Source organism: Centroberyx gerrardi, chromosome 23 (genome assembly GCF_048128805.1).
Source record: "Centroberyx gerrardi isolate f3 chromosome 23, fCenGer3.hap1.cur.20231027, whole genome shotgun sequence".
In the NCBI taxonomy this organism is placed as follows: domain Eukaryota; kingdom Metazoa; phylum Chordata; class Actinopteri; order Beryciformes; family Berycidae; genus Centroberyx; species Centroberyx gerrardi.
In genome coordinates this window covers 9,074,121-9,095,235 of record NC_136019.1, presented here as the reverse complement: position 1 = coordinate 9,095,235, position 21,115 = coordinate 9,074,121, and the positions used below count along the sequence as shown (strand labels likewise).

Sequence of the window (21,115 nt, the reverse complement as noted above, 5' to 3'; positions counted from 1 at the left end):
TTTCACTAATTTCAAGTTTAGACCGTGAGAAAATTATATCGGACGGTCTATCTGAGGTTTCCCTTATCTCCCTACCTAAAGTATAAACAGCTGTCCAATTCTGTATCAAATCATACCCAACAACAAAAATCTTCTTGGATTGGGTTCCTTGGGTCAAAATCTTATTAAATGGCTTATACTCTGTCTATTTGTAGGGCACGAAAATGTTTGGGATCCCCTGAATTATAATAATGCAAACATTCCTTTAAAATTGTCTATTTAACAATAAACAATAACAAATCGATAAATCTGCCAGCTGTCTTCATATAGACATGAAAATATACGTCGGCACATCTGGAGGAGGACCTAAGGGGAAATCAATCTCTCTCTCTCTCTCTCTCTCTCTCTCTCTCTCTCTCTCTCTCTCTCTCTCTCTCTCTCTCTCTCTCTCTCTCTCTCTCCCTCTCCCTCTGACCACGTCCACACGCAACAGATTGTGCTATCAACATTAGACACAAGACAAACTTGACCTGACAAAGACCAGCCAAAACTATGAAGCTTCAAGATCGGACAATTTGTCATAGCTGATCTTTTTTTTGTATTTTGCTCTTTAAAAAAAAAAAAAAAAAATTGCTCTATCCGAAAGGAGTTGTGTTATTTTTTGTGCAGAACAGCGACCTGTGCGCAAAAAGTGTCCATGTGGAGAAGACTTTGAAAGTTTTTGGCACATTATATTCCATAGAGAATAACCTAACGGAATAGCATCAATTTTGTTTTTGTTTTGTTTCGCTCATCGTTTGCCGCTACCGTCCGGACGGGGGGACATCTGTAGGGCGTTAGTTTTGTTGAACTTTACTGGTGTACTTTGCAGATTGAAGAATGCTGCCCCAGCTTCTCACGCTGGCCTGCGGTCTGTACTTTGGCTTTACCTGCGCAACTGCAAATGTATTAAAAGCCGAGGTAAGTGTCATGAAAAACACGGTTAATTACTTTTTAAACAATGCATGACGATATGTATGTTTATTATGTTCTCATGACGAGATGTGTTGGCCTAATAATGTGTTTGGGCAACGAGTATTTTCCATTTGCAAATAGTCGTTATGGTAGCCTATCCCTAACGAAAAAATCACTGTAATATTCCTATGATATCGCTTTTGAGGCTTATAGTGTCAATAGTTTATACTTTATAGTGACCTTATCGTACTTAATCGTATTTTTTTATATCTCCCATGGTATCACTATAGTATTCCTATTCCTATTCCTAATCCACTATAGTATTGCTGTGATATTTGTATAGTATTTTTCTAAAATGTAATATGTCTTCTGTAGTTAGCTGTCCTTTTGTTAGGGATGGGAAAATCTCATGATCTTGCAGCCACCAGGGAATTGTTTAACTGCCCTACATGTTTACTCTCTCTCTCTTCCAAATGCTCCCTCCCCTAACCTTCTGTTTTTCTGTAGCATGGACTGATGGAAAGATCCCATCTGAATAGAAACTGTAACAGGAGATGAAACTGCAGCCAGAGAAAAATGTCATGAATCTAAACTGTGTGGCCTGAGAGGGAAGAGGGAGTGGGATCAGCACAGTTTTGAAAACTCAGCTGAGCTGCTTTGTTCTGAGAAAATGGGGGTGGTGTTGGTGGTGTTACAGGGGAGGGGGTTAATGGTTTTCATCTGCCTGTGTCGACTGCACAGACACCAGGCTGGGGAGCGGAGGGAGGAAGCTGGTCTGCATTACAGCGAGCTGGACATGAGGGCTCTTGTCTGGGAGACGGGGCCCACAGGCGTCAGGCTTTGAAAACTTAGGCCCGGAGACACTAAACTACCGTCTAGCCTTCACCTAAACAACATATTCTGTCACCAGGGCCCATGCAGCTCTGAAAATGATTAGGTACGCTCACCCCAGGCGCCTCCGGTCTCGGCCCGTTTTACATTTTGCTCTGTAGGTATTCCAGCATCCCTAAACGTTCCACTTGTTGATAACATCAGTAATAACCAGTGGTCATAATTGCAATGCACAAATGAAGGGTGTTTGATGTGAACATATACAGTACTGCACCAGTCTTAGGACACATTCAGTCACCCTATAAGAAGGTGTTTTTATTTGAGAGACAGGATGCACCACTAATAGCCAGTTGTCACAGGAAACAGTCGAGGGAATTGGTTCAGTGAGCAAAAAAAGTCCATTATAACTATTGTGGAAAAAGCACAATATTACCTAAGTGTCAATTCTGTGTCAGTTCTGCTAAGTGTCAGTTCTGCAAAACACCAAAGATATACAGTACGTAGGTCAAGCCTGCAGTTCTTGGTAGACAGGATGCATGAAGGAACGAAGGAGGACCTTAGTCACTGACCACAAGCAGCTGGCGTGTGAGTCAAGCCAGACATGGTGGATCACTCAGAGAGAGAGAGGGAGAGAGGGAGAGAGAGAGAGAGAGAGACAGTTTAAGAGGCCACAGGCGGCTGACCCCCTGGGGGACAGACGAGCAGAGTGATGAACGGCTGTAAACAAAGTAAAAAAAACATGACTCTTTTACCCTAGTGTCACGTTCAGCTGCTGTGAAGCTGTGGGTTAATATCTATAACAGCTAAGCAGTCTATCATTGTAATAATAACCCATGCACAGTACCACACAAAGGCTGATGTTGATGCAGTTGTGCCATAAACTAATCCTACGCAAGACACATGAAATGATAAGTAAAGGTCTCATCCAGATCTTCTGTCTACCAGCATGGGTCTGTGTCACTGTTTACACACTTATGGACAGTTTTTATCCACTGCTGCTGCGGTGCTAACAAGCGTCAGACGGAGCAGTCAGTCCTGATGCAGAAAGAGGATTATCGTTAATTATGGGTTCTGGATTACATCACCTGAGAGTTGTATATGCAACCTATGATCAAGTCCCGAGATCCGTCTGTGTGTGGAGAAAGTAGACTAAACTGGAAAAAAAAAAGAATGGAGGGTTCTCAGAGAAAGTGTGTGAGACACCAGTTTCAGAGCAAAGACAGGAATAGACACAGAGGAGAAAGAAGTGCAAGCAAAAATAATTGAGTGACATAAATGTATAATTAATAGGGTTGAGGTCCTATACTTAAAGGTCCAAGGGGTTGAATATGTATCTTGAGAACCGAGGAAGCAGAACTCAGACAGAAACTGAAGTTAGAGGAATGTTGTGGTTTATCCAGTGTTGCTAAACTTCTGCATATCCCTCTCTGACTTCACTCTGACAGGCTAAACCCACTTAATCTATGCTGAGTGAGTAGAGACGCTCCACCAATGGAGAAAGAAGATTTCCACAATTCTATGAAAATGAAACTTCATCGTTCCTGCTCCACTTCTGGTGGAGTAGGAACGACAGCCACTGCGCTTTACCTTCGTTCTCTCCAACATCTGTTTTGATTCACAATTTTTGCCTTGTCTAACCTTTTTTTTTTTAAATAAAATGCCTGGTTGGACATTGTAAGCAGAGGAAGTGGGCAGCAATGAAAACAAGTGGGTCTGCTACAGGATCTCAGCATATCTGGCTAAAAAAAAAAAAAATCCTAGAGTTTTTCCAGCAAGATAACAGATGCCATCTGGAGCCTCGTGTCTCGTGATCACAGCAGAGGGATATAGATCAAGTCAAAACACATATGGGTTCAATTCTCTATATCTCGACTAGAGCGGTTGTTGATGTAGCATCAAAGCATGCTGAAAGCCCTCGCTCAAGCTCTGCTGCATGCTGCTCTGACAGGCAGCGGTTGTCACTTAAGAAATGTCAAAATAATCAGCTGGATTGGCCTTAATGGGAAACTGATGGACTTCAAGGGAGAGAGGGTGCTTATCTGCACTAAAAAATGATCCACCTTGGCACAATAGAGGACATAAAAGAGGGAAAGTTTGTACCTTGGCCTAGGATAGATACAGATCTTTTGCATTTTTACCGCTGTTCTAACTGAGATTTGCATTCTTACTATTCTTAGTCTTAGAGCTCAGCTGTTTGGATTTGGCTAAAGTTGAAGGCCAGCAGTGCAGATCCCAAATCTGGGCCCAAAGGTCTGGCCAACCACCTAAAATATCTCTAAGGCCTAGTAATGAAACAGCATAGAAATTTACTTGAATTGTTGTGAATTGTTGCTGTCCTAGGCGTTTGTCACTCTGGTTGTATCATCTCTTTGTCTTTCAATTATCTTTATTTGAGCATTTCAACAGAGTTCCGTATAAAATGATACATTGCTCTTTTATAACAATTTCGCATACAAGTAAATACATTTTTAAAACACATATGTATATATATGAATATACAAATATACAGATTAGTAAAAAAGAAAGTAAAGAAAAATAAAGGACATAAAAAGTAAAGGAAAATTTATATTCTGGTTGTATTACTACCACAATCTGTCAATACATTGTTAGTTTTCCTTGGGGTAGAATACAGTACAGTATTGTTGCGCTGGCAGCATAGTAATGTCCAGAGATCATGTTATTAGACCGGTTTGACCCCATAGATATGGAAATGCGGGTAATATATTGCATGGCCCTGGTGTGAGTGCTAACTGGGTCAGAGACGCCAAGAAATGAAGGCAATGTGAGATTCAGCCACTCATGACCAGAATTCTCAGTTTTTTCCGTTGGCACAGACCAAGAGGAACAACTGACTCAGTCCGTCTCCCTCAAATTTAAATTCAGCCATACTTCTATCCCCCTCTCGCCCCACTTCTCCTCTTTTACCACTCTTCCTTCTAATGTCTTTACCTCTCCTTCTCTCGCTTTTCCTAGTTGCCCCACACTTAAGATCCTTTATGTGTTCTCCTTTCCCTCTCCCTCTATCTGTCCTTTTCTTCGCTCGGGAAAAAAGATCCTGCTAATTTCTCTGGCTAAAGAAAACCAGATTCACTGTAAAAGGCCGTGGAGTTTTCCAGCAGGCAGCTTGAAAACGTGTCTGCTCTCCAGTATCTTGACACTTTGGCAGCATTGTTAGTTATGACCTTATAGAATACTTTGGCATGTTGTTTAACAGACACATTACTGCACCGGTAACTGCATGCATGGTTAAATATGTGTGCCCTACAAACTTAACCAAATGAAACCCAGCTCTGTGCCTACATGCTTTATCCTTATTCTTAGCCTTTTTCCTTAGTCAGACACCCAAAACCACTTTGCCAGTGTAGACAGATCCCCACTTTATCACTACAGACTGTCACCTGAATGTATTTACTCTTGTAGTGACGATTTCACTTCCCTTGGCAAATATCATCATTCTTTGTTTCCTACCACAATGGGTATAATTACACTGGGGATTTTTGCATTTTGTTTATAACTGTTACAGGAACTTGTGGTTGGCTTTTTTTATGGTGCAGCCAGAAAAAAAAGATCACGACTCCCAGTGCGTTCAGCTCAGTCTCATGACAGTGTGACTAATAGTGCGTGACTATAGGTGGCACTTACATGTCCTGTGATGGATGATGGGACATTGGGACATCGCATATATGTTGCCCAGCGTCATGGCCGCATTTTTCACTGGTTACTCCTCAGTGGATTGAGTGATGTTGTGAAACATAAGTGTAAGCTTTCAGGATTTAAGTGTCCCAAGGCTTTGTTTTTGATGTTTACAACCAGACGTCTCCATTCACAGAAGATTGCAGGGAGTCATTTTTAATGTTTTGGAAGCAGTATATACATAAACAGAGTATACCCACCTTTGTTTTGGGGCATTTAGAGTATAGTCTGATTGTCACTGAAATATATAGGATAGTAGGGTCACAGTGGGGTCAGAGTATCCCTTCCTCCAGTTAACTACCTCTAGAGCATGGATCATATCCACATGCGTGTTACACAGCTTCACCGAAGTGACCTCTTCCATCACATTTACATCACGCTGGCTGTGTTTCTGTGTCTGTGCATTATACCTGTAGACCACACGTCACTCCACACACTGCACAGACCCAGGGGTCTGTTTATTAAAACAGCAGCCAGCCCTTTGACCACACATGGCTCTGCAGCTAGCTACCTAGCTGCCCCAAAGCCGACAATACCGGCCATGTACAAGTCGCAATAAATAGCACCTTTGATTGTGGCTGCTGGGAGTTCCAGGGGAGAGGTGCATGCTGGGATACCTGGCGTCCGGACCGGGGAGGTGGGGAAAGGGGGGGGAGAGGGGAGTAGAGGAGCAGTCAAGGAGCAGAGGAGAGAAGCAGAGGTCTTGACGGTGTGGGGGAAACTTTTCATCCAACGGAGCGGAGAGTGTTTTTATAGAACCAGACGCGTCACCGCACTGGAGCCACAGGACACACTAGCAGCAGTCAGTGGAGAGAGAGAGACAGGGAGGTGGGAGAGGGTGGGAGAGAGACAGAGAGACAGACAGGGAGAGAAAGACAGAGATAGATAGATAGAGAGAGAGAGAGAGAGAGAGAGAGAGAGAGGAAAAGGGAGTTTGGTTGGAGTTAGAGACAGATGGACAGAGAGAGTCGGAGGACAAATTAAATCAAGTAGATGACAAAATACTTTCAATCCAAAGAGATATTGAGGAGATTGCTTCTGGGTGAGAGGGCAGTCTGCAGGCATGGTGAGAGGGGGAGAAGTTCCCTCTCTGCAGGTCATCATAAGCGAACCTTGTTCTCTAGCCTCTCTACCCTCCACATGACTACAGTAGCTGTGTGTGCCCGGGCAATATATTGCTGCCCAGGTACTACATTTCCATCCCTCCTCTTCTTTCTCTCCTAAGCTCCTCTTCTTTCCCCTTGGAGGATCAGGGGGTTGAAGAAAAAAATAGAACCAATGATGGAACAAGAGAGAGATGTCTGAGGTTTACATGGATGCTAAAGAAGGAATTCTGGGTAATTCCACCGACTTAATTTGCGGTAAAGATGGAGACATGTGCTGGCTGGCTGTGTACAGCTCATCAGCTTATAGACACACACACACACATATGTAGAAACACACACAGTCAGGCATGCCTTGTATACAACAAGTTGGATCCTCTACAACTCCAGCAGGAGGATATGGAGAAAATATATCTGACCCCATCTTGAATTCAGAGAGAATAGACAGTTCTCCAAGGTAATGTAAATTATCTCTGCTGTGTCTCGGCCCACTCTCAGACCACTAGTACCAGGCAGTGGAAAGAATAGGCTAGCCTTTCATGGGTAAAGATAAATACTGGTGGTTTTCGGTTGACATGAGGACAGCAGGCTTGAGCTTGAGCCGTCCTGAGGAGGAAAGAGAGAGAGAGAGAGAGAGAGAGAGATGGAGAGATATAGACAGTGGCAGAGAGATCTTAAAAATCAAGCTTTGAAGAACCCGAACGTTGTTGAAAATGTTACTTTTTCCATTTATAACCGCGAGTTGTCTTTGGCCGTGATTGTCTAGACAGAGTTTTGGGTCATCGTGACTGAAATGACATCATTGTTTTTACAGATTCTGTGTTTTATTTGGCTTTCAGTTCCTCTTTCGTCTGTCCTTACAACCCCACAACAAAGTTCCCTAAGTGAGGGAGCGTGCAAGGGTTTGGTGTTACTTTTTAAGAGTTTGTAAAGAGGATAATGTCGCCGTAAAGCTTTGGAAATAGAATAGTTTTAACATGCCTTCTTGCCTCAGATGTCAAAGCTGTGCTCTGTCTCACTGTTTCACCATTCTGTATCTGTTTTGTACCGTTGTAAAGAGTGTGTGTGTGTGCGTGTGTGTGTGTGTGTGTGTGTGTGTGTGTGTGTGTGTTGGCTGTTTAAGGGAGGGTTTGTATGTTTGTGAAGACAACACTGTTTTGGTTCAGAGTCAAGTTGGCACTGGTTTTGCAAACACTAAATATGAAGTTCCCACAAACACATGCACAGAAATGCATGCACACTTTCTTTGTCTCCCTCCCTTTTTTCACCATGCAATCTCTCTTATACACATGAACACACAGAGGCAGGTCCAAACGAGCACTGTGAGTAGACTGTGAGTAGTCATACACCCACTCATACAGGTTCACACAAGTGGCCAATCCTTTCTTTTTGTTGACTCGCCAGTATGGTAAACCATTGACTAAGATGTTTTCAGTTGGTTCCTGTGTTGATTCTGGCATTATGATGTCTGACTATGGGACGACAGAGAGTAACTCACAGAGAAAGTAAAAGAGAAAGCTTTGGATAATGATGTACCGTAAAACTCCTAGTAAATGCCTGGTCTCAAGTAATAGTCTCTTATAGTATGAGATCTTTATATTTTAGCAGATAAACACCTGTTTCCAACAACTGCCTTTTCCCAAAAAATGTGAAAAACAGCAACAGATCATACATCACACAGTCAGTGCAACCTGTTGACATACTGTAGGTATTGTTGGTCTTCATGTTAACATGTAGTATTACGCAGATATATATAGTCCTATTCCAAAACACTGGATACCCATTTGGAAAAAAGTTCATAATTCAAAATATAGAGGATGCAGTCTGTGAAAGTGTTAGCAAGTTATCAACCAAGGACTTCCTACCTACTATCCTTTAAAAAAAACACCATAATTTGTTTTTGTTTTATGATACCTACAATTTTTTAAGAGTAAGTGTCACTTTTTCAGATGGGGAACATCTTATTTTGGAAGAAAACTCTTCATACACAAGAGTCTAAATATTTATTACTTTTATACAAAATGTAATTATATGGTTGTGTTCATACAGTATACATTATGGCATCTTTCAGTTTAATGTGCAGATGAAAAAAGGATCCTTAAATGCCCAGGTCACTATTAGAGGTTTTAGTGTAGTTTTAAAAGAGAATGATGAGATTTGTACATGTGTAGTGCATGTATATGCCAGTGGAATAGATTTTATTTTGCATTTGCATTGGCACATTTTTTTGCTCATTATGCATGCATGGGGGGACTAGTTGGTTTGGAAGGCTGATTTTGGGATAAACATGGTCCTACAGCAGTGTTTCCCTCCGAAACTTTTTCTTGGCGGAGTGAAAAGACCTCTGATACTAAAACACCCAATACCAATGAATTTCTTTCAGGCAGAGTTATAGCTTCTCCAGCTTCAGTGGTATAGGGAAACTGTGTTCAGCTGTGTAAAGTGACATGTGATCCTCCTCACATCATGTAATCTTTAGTTAGTAATAATCTGTCTAGGGCCGAGCTGTAGGTGTGTAGTCTTATCTATCATCTAAACGTATATATCTAAATCTCTCTCTTTCTCCCCCTCCCTCCCTCTCTCTTCCAGGCTTGGCTGCAGCAGTATGGCTACCTGCCTCCAGGTGATGTTAGAGCCCAGGCTATCCGCTCACCCAAGTCCGTCGCCATTGCGATACAAGCCATGCAGAGGTTTTACGGCCTGACAGTGACCGGCTCCATAGACTCCAACACAATAGAGTAAGTCCTAGTTGAAAGGAAAGTTTGGACAGTCAAATGCAAACACAAACACACAGCTGTTTGGTTTCAAATCATGGTAATGTTGTTAGGAGATACCATGCAAGCGGGGTGGGAAATTATGACCAGGAAATTAAATTTTGTTTGTCCACTCTACCAGCCACTTAGACAGGTAACCAACCAGCATTTGGAGGCCTTTCTACATATGTAGTTGGCTGGTGAAATAGTAAAAGTGTCCAGTAAATTTAGGGATTTACAAACCATTGTAACCTTAATAAATAAATGATAAAAATAGTTCCTGCCCTGCATGCAAGTGGTGACTTGAAGTGAGCTGCAAGTGGAATTAAGAGAGTCAAAGAAAGCAAGGTTCCCATTTACTGGAGACAACAAAAGAACAAAAAATGTGTCCTTCAAGGCAGTCAGAATCTTGTACACAGTTGGGAATTGGGAACTTTATCTTGCTGTTGCCAGGGCGATGAGCCGGCCGCGGTGTGGCGTCCCAGATAAGTTTGGCCCGGAGCTGAAGAGCAACCTGAGGAAGAAGAGATATGCCATCCAGGGTCTGAAGTGGGACAAGGCCGAGGTGACCTTCAGGTCAGGAGACACCCTCAATACACCAACACTGTGCATTGCTTTGGTTTTACTAATAGAATTGTATAAGTAAAACTGTATTGTGCAAGTTGAGGATGAATATAGACCTTTATGTAAATGAAATAACCTTTTAAAACTGAACAGCAGTCAGAGCACTAAATATTGTATCTGGGAGTCCAAAATTACATAAACATTAACCCAGCTATTTTACTTAACACAGTTTTGATTATGTAGGAGAACTTAGCTAAGGTGCATAAATGCAAAAGATAATCATGTAGTCATGGAAGATTGCTCTGATGAAGGCTGGCAAGATGGAAAGCTCGACCAATTAATGCAACACTGCAAAAAATATCCATTTTAACAAGTCATTTCATCTAGTATTGACCCTTAAAATCATGTTATTCTTAAAACAAGTGAAAAAAGTCTGCCAGTGGGGTGAGATAATGTTAATGTTCCAATGAGAAATTAACTTGCTTCAAGAATTTTCTTGACTTAAGTGTCATTTTCTTGATAATAGTGGAATAATCTGCCTTATTCTGCCTTGTTTCAACACATTGACACTATAAGATTCTATAAGATTTTAAGACTGAATACAAGACTAAAGAAGATGGTTTTGATGGTTGATGATTTTTGCCATGAACATGAATTGATCTCTTGTAGTAAAGGAAACTTGCCTTGATCTATGTGTGCTGGATCCCTTATGTGCCTTAATAGTTTTGAGTCAACTCGCCTATTCTTTTCCCCAATTCCAATATTTATTTCCAATTTCTCCATTCTCTACCAAAGCATACAGAACTACACCCCTAAGATTGGGGAACACGCCACGTTCGAGGCGATCCGGAAGGCCTTCAAGGTGTGGGAGAGCGCGATCCCCCTCACCTTCAGAGAGATCCCCTACAGCCAGATCCGGGACAAGGTTGACAAGTTCGCAGACATCATGCTCTCCTTCGCCGAGGGTTTCCACGGCGACAGTACGCCGTTTGATGGCGAGGGTGGCTTCCTGGCTCACGCTTACTTCCCCGGCCACGGCATCGGGGGAGACACACACTTTGACCTCGCCGAACCCTGGACCACCGGAAACGTCGACCAGGGAGGTAAGAGAAGGGAGAGAGGGGTGATAGGGAAAGGTACAGCCTGGAAATAACAGAGGATAACAGGGATTGGAAGACACTTAAGACATCTGAGAGTGTTTTCATTATGTTGTTGGAAACCTGTAATTGTCCTAATCATACTGTTGCCTTGAGGATGTCTAGACTTTGGTCTGCACGCTACTTTTGTTCTTCTTTTGTAACTGTCTGTCTTAATGCTCTGCAATTTTCCTCTTACTCTCTCTTTCTGTCTTCTCTAATGTGTAGCCCTTTGTTTTTTCCCCATTGTCTAAATGATTATGTCTAATCTCGCTCTCTCTCTAGGTAATGATGTGTTCCTGGTAGCAGTCCATGAGTTGGGTCACGCTCTGGGTCTGGAGCACTCCAACAACCCCTCTGCCATCATGGCGCCCTTCTACCAGTGGATGGACACCGAAAACTTTGAGCTGCCCGACGACGACCGCAGAGGCATCCAGGCAATCTATGGTTGGTGATTCCTCTAGAAGAATTGGAAATTTTGTGGTGAACAAATGTTTGCGGTGATGTTCCTGAAATATTGCCATGGAAACCTCCCTTGAATGTTGTTGTGGCAACGCCTTGGAATGCTCCTGCAATGCCCCTGGGGTGTTGAAACTGTTCTGCGTCCAATTTATATTTAATCGCCATTGGTTTTGTTGTACAGTTGTTGCCGTTTACAAACCCACATGATGCTGACGAGCACACAATGGTGTTGGTTTTTTAAATATGTCTTGTGCTTTTTCTTTGAAAGAAATATTTCTCACCTCTCTCCCCCAATCTTTCCCACAGGAACCAAGTCTGGGGCGCCCCCTCCTCCCCCTCGACCCACCAAGCCCTCCACCCCCGACAGGCCCGACCACGGCCCAGACATCTGTGAGGGACACTTTGACACCATCGCCATCCTCAGAGGGGAGATGTTTGTGTTCAAGGTATTTCCAACGCATGTGGAGACACTGATCCTCACATACAAAAAAAAATATTCTCAGAGCTTCATTGAATAACCTTGGAGTTATAAGGTTCTATTTGACATTCTGGTCAAGACTTTTCTGTATATATATTTTATAGTGGGTCAAATCACCTTAAAATGTGAACCTATCCCTCCAGATTCTTGAGATTCATTCGTATCTAAGAAATTTTTCAGTGGGGAATCTGTGAAATGACAAATGGAAGATTCCCGACGTTTGTATGATCTGTGTCTTGGTGCACAACACTAGGACATAGCTGGGTTGTACTTGCTCTTGCAAATAGAGTTTCCCACCCCGAGTGTGACGTATGTTCAAAATTGGTCACCGTGGGAATAAGGTCTATTGTAGCTCCAATCTAACTCCAAGTATGTGTTTGCAGGACAAGTGGCTTTGGCGTGTGCGTAACAACAAGGTGTTGCCAGGCTACCCCATGCCCATTGGTCACTTCTGGAGGGGCCTGCCTTCAAACATCAACGCTGCCTATGAGAGGGACGATGGGAAATTTATCTTCTTCAAGGGTACGTTGTATTTGAGATTAGATTGAAACCAGATTTGGGAAGATTGCGTCATCGCTGGCAAGAGATCCAAGTCATGTGTTAACGACTGGTCCTCGTTTATTCTCAACCTCTATCTCTGACCTCTCTCTCTCTCTCTGATCTTTCTCCCTTCTCATCATTCCTTTCTCTATTTTCTCATCCTCATCCTTTCTAACCATCAACCTCTCTCCTTTTTTCTCCCGTCTCCAGGTGACAGGTACTGGGTCTTCACTGAGTCCAGCATGGAGAAGGACTCTCCTAAGAGCCTGAAAGACCTGGGCACCGGTCTACCCAAAGACAAGATCGATGCTGCTCTCTTCTACACCCCAACAGGACAGACATACTTCTTCAGAGGCACTAAGTAAGTCCATCTTCTATCCAGGATTTACCTCACTCTCCCTTATACTAGCAGTGAACATGCTATATGTACAATTTGTTGAGTCCACTGTCTATTGGACATCTTGCATCGTCCACTTGCAGTACATGTGCTGCTCTGTTGCCTTTGTACCATGCCAATATGTACTTATGTCCCTACGTAAGCTGTTGATATGTTCCTGAATCAATGTCACCAATACTTTGTACTTTGTAATTGTACTTGGGGAAAAAAGTGACTGATTCTGAAGAGTTAGGTAGGGTGAAAAAACACTACAGTCCTCGTCTGAAGGGACTCAATAGTAGTGACCAATCACTGTGAGTAGAAGAGAAGGAGCCAAAGACATTTTTTTTAAATTACTTCCTCATACACATCCTGTATTTTTTATTGTCTTCTGACCCCATTTCCTGCAGTTTAACTGTGGTGTGATCACTTGTACTAAAAAATATTTTATCCATCTTTAGTCAAACATAAAATATACTGCGGGACAGGCATGACACATGAATTCCTGTGAAAAAACGGCAGCTCCAGTGCAAGTCCGTATCACACACAGATGGTTGATGCGATGTACTGCATAAGTGAATGCATTCCTGCAGCAACATGCACCGATTATATCTCTTTCTCTTGCCAAAACAAAGTTTGTTTGTGCTTGTTGTGATAGTACAGTTGCGCAGGCCTGTCATAACCTGCTGTATTCTTTCCATACTTATCTATAAACATGCTGCTGTACAGTAGCATGGCACATTTCATTTCTATGACTCATATTCTGTCCTTTCTATCTTTATTCTATTTCAAGTTGACCGAAGAATGGATATTGTGGCCACATAAACGTTTCAGGAGAAAATACCTGTATATTACACCCATTTTATTCGTTTCATTCCTTTGATGTTGCCTTCTTTCTGGTATTTGCAGGTACTTCCGTTTCAACGAGCAGACTCGCACGGTGGACAGAGACTATCCCAAGCCCATCAGCATGTGGAGCGGCGCACCAGAGAACATCAAAGCTACCATCATGAGTGAAGACGGATGTAAGTGTTCCTCTCCATGAAACCGATCATTTGGGTGCCTACATTCCAAATTTGTGTCTCACTAGTGTTTATACAATGAGTAGTTTCAGCCAAGCAATCTGATTGGTCAAAGACACGTTCCATCTGTCATTGTAATTCCGATGAAGCATGGCTAGTCATGCTTTATTGGTTGCTTTATCAACTCTCGCTTAGCAATATTTCTTGTTTTCTACGTTTTTTATTTTATGTATGTGTATGTAAACCACTTTGAAGAAAACTTTTCAGTCAGTACACAAGCGTTTATAACTGTTGTAAAAAAAAGCCGTAATATCCTTAAAGGAAAAATCCACCCTAAAACACTTAAAAAACACCCAAACCTAAAACACTGTTAAAAAACAGCTGTTGGAGAATGGCGACATACCCTGCATTTTGCGTTTTGAGTAAAGGGCGCGACTCAATTTTTCTCAACTGGAAAAACTCTCTTGCTCTTACTGTGCTATCACTATCTCCCTCTTACGTGTATAACCAACAGTTGAATGCAACATGTTTTCACACCTCTTCTCTGGAGGTTGTGGAACGGCATTCTGGGAAATGTAGAAAATCACTAACTGAAGTAGAAGCACTGTGATGAAGAACACTTCATCACAAAATAACTCCTGGAATCTATTGAGATTATATTATAGATTGATGATATATAACAGAGTAAGGTAAATCTGAGGGTGTATTTTTCCTTTAAGGATGTTCTATACTCTGATTATGAGTACTTTTTTGCGAAGGCAGGAGCATGTTGCATCACCATCATACCCATAATGACAGTAAACAGTGCCTTTGCTATAATGAGGTCACTGTGTTTTATAATCAAGCATCCACTATAAAAATGAGGTGACTAACTTTCCATTTCACTCCTCCGTAGCTTACACGTACTTCTACAAAGCCAACAAGTACTGGAAGTTCAACAACCAGTACATGAAGGTGGAGTCTGGCTACCCCAAGTCCGTGCTCAGTGAGTGGATGGGCTGCGAGGGAGAGGAGCCCAAGAAGGGGCGGGAAGAGGAGGTGATCATCATCGAGGTGGACGAGTCAGAGGGCGGGGCGGGTCCGGCGGCCGTGGTGATCCCTCTTCTCCTACTGGTGCTGGTGGTGGTCACTCTGGGAGCGCTGTTGTTCTTCAGGAAGTACGGCACGCCTCGACGCCTCCTCTACTGCCAGAGATCTCTGCTGGACAAGGTGTAGACGGAGTGACGGATGATTGACAGACTGCCACAGAGGGACAGAGAGAGAGAGGGAGAGAGAGAGAGAGAAAGAGGACCGGATGAAGTGGATCAAAGACTGGGAGGGGGGAAAAGGGGGGGGGGGGGGGGAGAAACGAAAGAGGAGGAGAGAGCGATTGGAGAGTTGATGCCAGTGTGAAGACAGAAGGAAAGGGGGATGGAAGGGGGATGGATGATGGTGTTTCAGGGTTTTGGGTGGTTTGTATATGCCACAAAAGAGAGAAAGAGAAAGCGACTAGAAGCTGAATCAGGAAAATGTGTATTTTTATGTTAACTATTTACATGTACTGCTCTGTGTTCTGAGATTAAGAACATACCCACACACTCACATAGAGGCAGGGAATTATACAGAGAGACTCCTCTTCATCAACGACTTGACTTGACACCCATCTGTTGCAAATCAATAAATCTCTCTTGGTCCTTCCCTCCAGCCTCTCCTCTCTCACTTCCCAGATAAAAAAAAAACCAACAACAACATCCCTCCTCTCCTCTAACTGGACGACTCCAGCTGAACTGCTGTCTGATTCATATTTTCACCCCTCCATAAACTTTTATTTTGAATTCTGTGTTTCAGTTTGGGTTTTACTCTGAAATTCATGGTTTCATTATTAGTTTTGCTGTAAAATCCATTGTTTTATTTTACGAGTTTTACTCTGAAATTCATTATTTCAATATGACTTTTTGCTCTGAAATCCATTGTTTTCACTGAGTTTTGACATTCAGCCATGGAAAATCTCCCGTGTTTCTCTCTTTTCTACCACTAAGAGGATTCTCTCCCATCTCCTAAATGCTAAAGCCTGCCCTTCTGACAGGTACTTGGTCAAGTGGCTATAGATGGAGACTGTGTTCAGGTTCAGGCACTATTACCCACCTGCTTGTGGGCGTATTTGATGAGGTTGAATATAATAGCACAGAACCTTATGCACAGTGTTGGCGTAGATTGATGTAGACTTATCATATTTCAAAATATGCATGGATGGAACTTTTACTACCAGCCTGCGACTAGTACTTTTCAGACCTGGATAGTGCAAAACTGGCAGAATTTACATGGGGCCTGCTGGAGATGGCACGGCGATAGCAACCAAGTACGTTTACTTGCCTATTTCCCATGATCCTTAGGCTGCACCCCTGTCAAAATGTCTCATAATGAAGATGGCCCTTGCGGTACCAAATGTAGAATCTTTTCGAAAGGTTTTTGCCACCATCATGTCTTCACGCAGCTATGTAACTGCAAACTACAGAGGGGAGACTCTTCTTTCAGTGTAAGCAGTCAGACGGAAAAAAAATATAACGAAATGTTTTAGCTCACAAATGACAGTTTTCAAACATTCCAGTACATTTATTATCAATCAAACTAATAAGAGCAGAGCTGCTTGTCCAAATGTTTGAGTAAGCGGTACAGTTTCCAACAATATGGTGCAATTGTTCTGTTTTTAATTATTATCATTGTTATGGATAATTATTGTTGTTATAACTATGGTTATTGTTATTATTGTTCTCCTGGTAAAGTTATAATGACATTTTTGCTGTTGTACATTGTCATTTGGAGTCCTGCTGGACAGAGGCATAACGTGACAATGATGGAAATGTTTTTACATTCAATTCCCAGTTTACATTCAGTGTGTGGTGAATTAGATCTGTACAAGAGGAAGTAATGTGAGTTTCTTTTTATTCTGAAACACCCTGCTTTTCCCATTAGTTGACACAGAATGACAAACAATGCTATTTATGAACTATGATTCAGATGGTGCTCACTGTTTTTTTTTTTTTTTTTTACACAAATCAAAAATGAAGTAGAATTGATTTAGCTCATAACAATGATAATGGTAATGATATTTATAATGATGATGATATCAATAAAACGGAATGAGATTTTTTTTCTGCCTCTTTTCACTTTTGTATTTCATTAGATAAAGTGGAATAAAACTATTTTCTACAATCTTGCATGCACTTTTTTCCAGGCCTTTAGATACGATTTTGCTTGCATAATTCATCCACACTCTCACACAGACACACACACCAAAACACAACAGCCTGAGCTGAACAACATTTATTTGACTTCCCAAAAGTGAAGAAAAAAAAAAAAGTAATACCAAGGTGAAACATCAATCTACACTTAAAATCTACTAAATAGCCAGACAGTTTTCACCACAACTTTTTTGAAGAGCATTTTAATGGCAGTTCTGCTTTATTAATTAAATCACTGTTGTCATGTGAAAACCTCATAACCCTGATTTTGGTCATTTGTTATGGTTTTTTTCACATCAGTTGAAGAATTACATGCTCCTCTATGGGTTGAGAAAATCCTACCATCCCTGAGCTGATGAAACCTTTTTTATAACTACATTCGAAAAACTCAAAAATGCATGGTGGTCAAGCTGAAAACAAGGATGTTCTTCTTAGTTCCTGAACAGTTGACATTTTGGAAATACAAGGTTTTCCAATAGTGGCACTGTGGCAGGGTGATGTCATGAGGACAGGGACCGTTTCAATCCCCATTTAGTCAAGCATCCAAACTGCCGAAGTGCCCTTGAGCAAGACAATGAATCACTACCAGGCGTTCTGTAGCTGATCCTGACCTCTGACCTCCGAGGGAAAAGAGAAACTCTGTATGGGATTCAATAAAGTCACACAAGTGTACAAAGACAGAGAGGATGGGAGAGAGAGAGATGACATGTGACAAAAGCCACGGATCAGATTTGAACCCTCCATGTTGCCTTTGACTTCCTGACAGACCGGGACACGCCAGCATTCCCCCTGACCTCTTCTACAGTTCTGTACAGTTGGAGGGCGACAGATGGAGCGGCCTGGATCGAGTTACAGCGGGGTTGTTTTGGACACGGACCCAGCGGTCATGTGTCCAGGAACGGGGCGGAAAAAGTGATGGAATGGTCACATTTTTTCAGAGAACCGCGTTCCAACTGAGTTTCTCTTAACAGCATCTGGTAATTCTTGAAACATCTGAGCTCCTTGGCCGGGCCCGGCTGGAGTCTGCATATACGTTTGTGTGTGTGTGTGTGTGAACTTGTGTGTTCAAGTTCAAGTTTATTGTCACGTGCATAAGAAAAAAATACAGCTGTACTTTTATACGTGCAAAAGAAAGAAAGAATAGTGCGTAAAAAGAATGAGAAAGAAAAGCTGAGAGAGAGGGAGAAAGGGAGAGAGAGAGAGAGAGAGGAAGAGAAAGAGAGAGAGGTGAGAGAAGTGAGAAGGGCAGTAAAAGCTGAAATGAATTTATAGGTTTTGGGAGATTTTTCCCCCTCAACGTTTCTAACCAAAAATCCTTTTGCAAGCAGCCTCCCTCCCTCTCTCTTATTTCCTCACCCGCTGCAAAATTGTTCTTTTTATGAGGCTTCAGTCTCAAACCACTCCTCCTCTCACCACAAGTATCTCTGTTGGTCTGTTTTTGCTCTTTCTTTCTCTGCTCTTTCCTCTCCTCCTCCTCCTCCTCCTCCTCCTCCTCCTCCTCCTCCTCCTCCCCCCTTTCCTCATGCTCTCTCTTCACTCAGTATCCTTTAACTCTTCACATACAATGTCACTGTAATGGTATATAATAAGCTGGGTCAACCACAAGCTAAAGTCGGTGATCGCCATAAGGCAAACAACCGCCAACAATTAAAAAAAAATAACAACAAAAAGTCACATTAGTATGTTTTAATCTCACGAAAAGACCCTATTTTCATGTAACTGACACCAGGCGGATACCATTTACTATAATACATAAGGATCTGTGCTTGTTTTTAAACAGTATATTCTCTTTCTGAACTCTACCAACTTCAGTCTCTGACACATGAATTCAGAAGAACCAAAATTCTCTTTCCAAACCCTCACTACTAACTGGTATTATATTAATTCACATTACACTTCTTGTGCAGATTAAATAAACCCAGAAAATATACTTTTTTCACTTTTACCAATGTTAACACACAGCATCTGTCAGTCAAGAGGAACTTGGAATCTCAGTGACCTCACACAGTGTGATGCCACAATGAGAACAGTGTAATGTCAGAACTCCAAGGTGTAAAGGCTGCAGTGTTCACAGAGGCATTTCATTTCTCAGCACGATGGAGGAGACACAGAAAAGACAAAGAGGCGAGATGAAAAAAGGCCGGCATGTCCAGCAATACGCACATCAGCAGGGTGCCCAGGTATGGCCCACCCACAGACCAGCAGGGCGGAGAGCCTACCTACCTCCTCTCCCTGAGGAGACAGAGACTGAGGTCCTGGATCAGCTGCAAGACAACAAGAAACAGGAGGAGGAATGGAGCAGGCAGAAGACGATGGAGGTGGAAGCATCTCTCAAGCGGGCTCTGGGCCTGGACTCCCAGACCCAGACTCAGGAACAGACCCAGGCCCAGGAAGAGGCCTGGGTCCATGCCTGGGCCCAGGAACAGACTGAGGCCCAGAAGAAATGCAGCAGCGAGAAATATCAGCAGATAATGGAGCAAGAAGCGTCTCTCAAGCGGGCACTGGGCCTCAACTCCCTGATCCAGACCCAGGAACAGACCCAGGCCCAGGAAGAGGCCTGGGTCCATGCCTGGGCCCAGGAACAGACTGAGGCCCAGAAGAAATGCAACAGCGAGAAATATCAGCAGATAATGGAGCAAGAAGCGTCTCTCAAGCGGGCACTGGGCCTGGGCTTCCTGATCCAGACTCAGGCACAGGCCCAGGAACAGGCCATCCAGACCGATGCCTCTGAGCTGGAGAAGAAGCCTATTAGCCAGCGGACCAAGGCTGCAGAGAATGCAGAGAATGCCCTGTCAGAGCTCCAGCTGCAGTTGCAGAAAACCCAAAAGGTTGCAGAGCAGCAGGCCAGAAAGATTCAGGCCTTTGAGGAGAAGAACGAGGCTCTTAACAATGAAATAGAGGAGCTCCACAGGGAGAGGAACCACAGCAGTCAGGCTGCAGAGAAAGACCAGGCTACTATCCAGGACCTGCGTCGTCAACTTGTGAATAAGGCCGTCAAGGAGGTGGATGCTAACTGCAAAGCAGAGGTGCTGAAAGACACTCTCCAAAAGCAGAAAGACGAGGCATTGGAGAAGTGCCTGGCCTCCCAGCTGGATCTGAAGCAGGCTGAGGAGCGGCTGCAGAGACACCTTCTCCAGTGGCAGGAGGAGAGGGCCGATCTCATCAGGGCCAAAAACGACATCCAGCAGGCGATGGAAGAGAGGGAGCGAGTGTGGGCTGAGAGAGAAGGCTTTGTAATGGACAAGACCGCTGATCTGCAGAGGGCCATCAATGAGACTTTGGAGAAGAACAAGAACAAGAACAAGAACAAGAAGCGTAGCTGGCTGCGAAGACTCGCTGATGCCCTGACTCCCGCCCGCAAAGAGAGGAAGAAGAAAAAGGAGGAGGAGATCTCCAACTAGGACTCCAACAAACCTCCAATTCTGTGAAGAACCTGAGCACCATAACAACTGTGCTAACACCCACACCTTGCATTTTGCATCCTCAATAAAAAGATATCAGCAATGATATCTAAAATAACGTACTGCCTGTATTGTTTTAATTCTGTAGAGAATTTCCACTACACAACAGTAGATGTGTAACTAAACTACCTGTTTGTGTGCTTTTGCTTTAAATGCTGTTAAAAAAAAGGGCCTTCTCTTCTCACCTCTCCTAAACAATCAAACTCAGAAATGTGAGTGGAGCTACTATGGTTCCAGTTGAAATTTTACTCAAAAATAATTTACTCATATAATGCAGCTCTAAAAGAAGTCTTAACATATTGCTGAAGTTTGATATAGATTTACAGTAGATAGACAGTTTATTTTGCATTAGCCTTCATTCCATCCATTTATTACTTGTTTAACTACACTACATATAGTTTTTACACTTAATGCTTTTCCTGTTCTTGTGTCCCATTGTGATGTTAGTTATCTTGTTTCTGTTATTGGCTTTTGTTTTTCATGACCCTGAACCCTAAATGTGCTTTGTAAATAAAATTAATTTTGATTTTGGTTGGTTTGGC

General features: G+C 42.7%; 1 protein-coding gene across 1 annotated transcript; it reads left to right on the top strand.

The window, feature by feature from the left end:
• The first annotated feature begins 455 nt into the window (after window positions 1–455).
• Window positions 456–17,021, top strand: mmp14a (matrix metallopeptidase 14a (membrane-inserted)). The gene is made up of 10 exons (XM_071909098.2): window positions 456–939; window positions 9,150–9,298; window positions 9,767–9,889; window positions 10,673–10,980; window positions 11,299–11,460; window positions 11,782–11,921; window positions 12,337–12,475; window positions 12,704–12,854; window positions 13,779–13,894; window positions 14,787–17,021. The coding sequence occupies exons 1-10, from the start codon at window positions 859–861 to the stop codon at window positions 15,104–15,106; spliced, it is 1,689 nt and encodes a 562-aa protein (XP_071765199.1). The 5' UTR covers window positions 456–858; the 3' UTR covers window positions 15,107–17,021.
• Window positions 17,022–21,115: the final 4,094 nt, after the last annotated feature.

What these genes read in the sequence shown, in the direction of transcription:
- mmp14a (XM_071909098.2), top strand. Translation starts at nt 859, where the DNA reads ATGCTGCCCCAGCTTCTCACGCTGGCCTGCGGTCTGTACTTTGGCTTT. An exon ending in ATAGACTCCAACACAATAGA is followed by an intron (nt 9,299 to 9,766) that starts GTAAGTCCTAGT and finishes TGCTGTTGCCAG; the next exon opens with GGCGATGAGCCGGCCGCGGT. An exon ending in AGGCATCCAGGCAATCTATG is followed by an intron (nt 11,461 to 11,781) that starts GTTGGTGATTCC and finishes TCTTTCCCACAG; the next exon opens with GAACCAAGTCTGGGGCGCCC.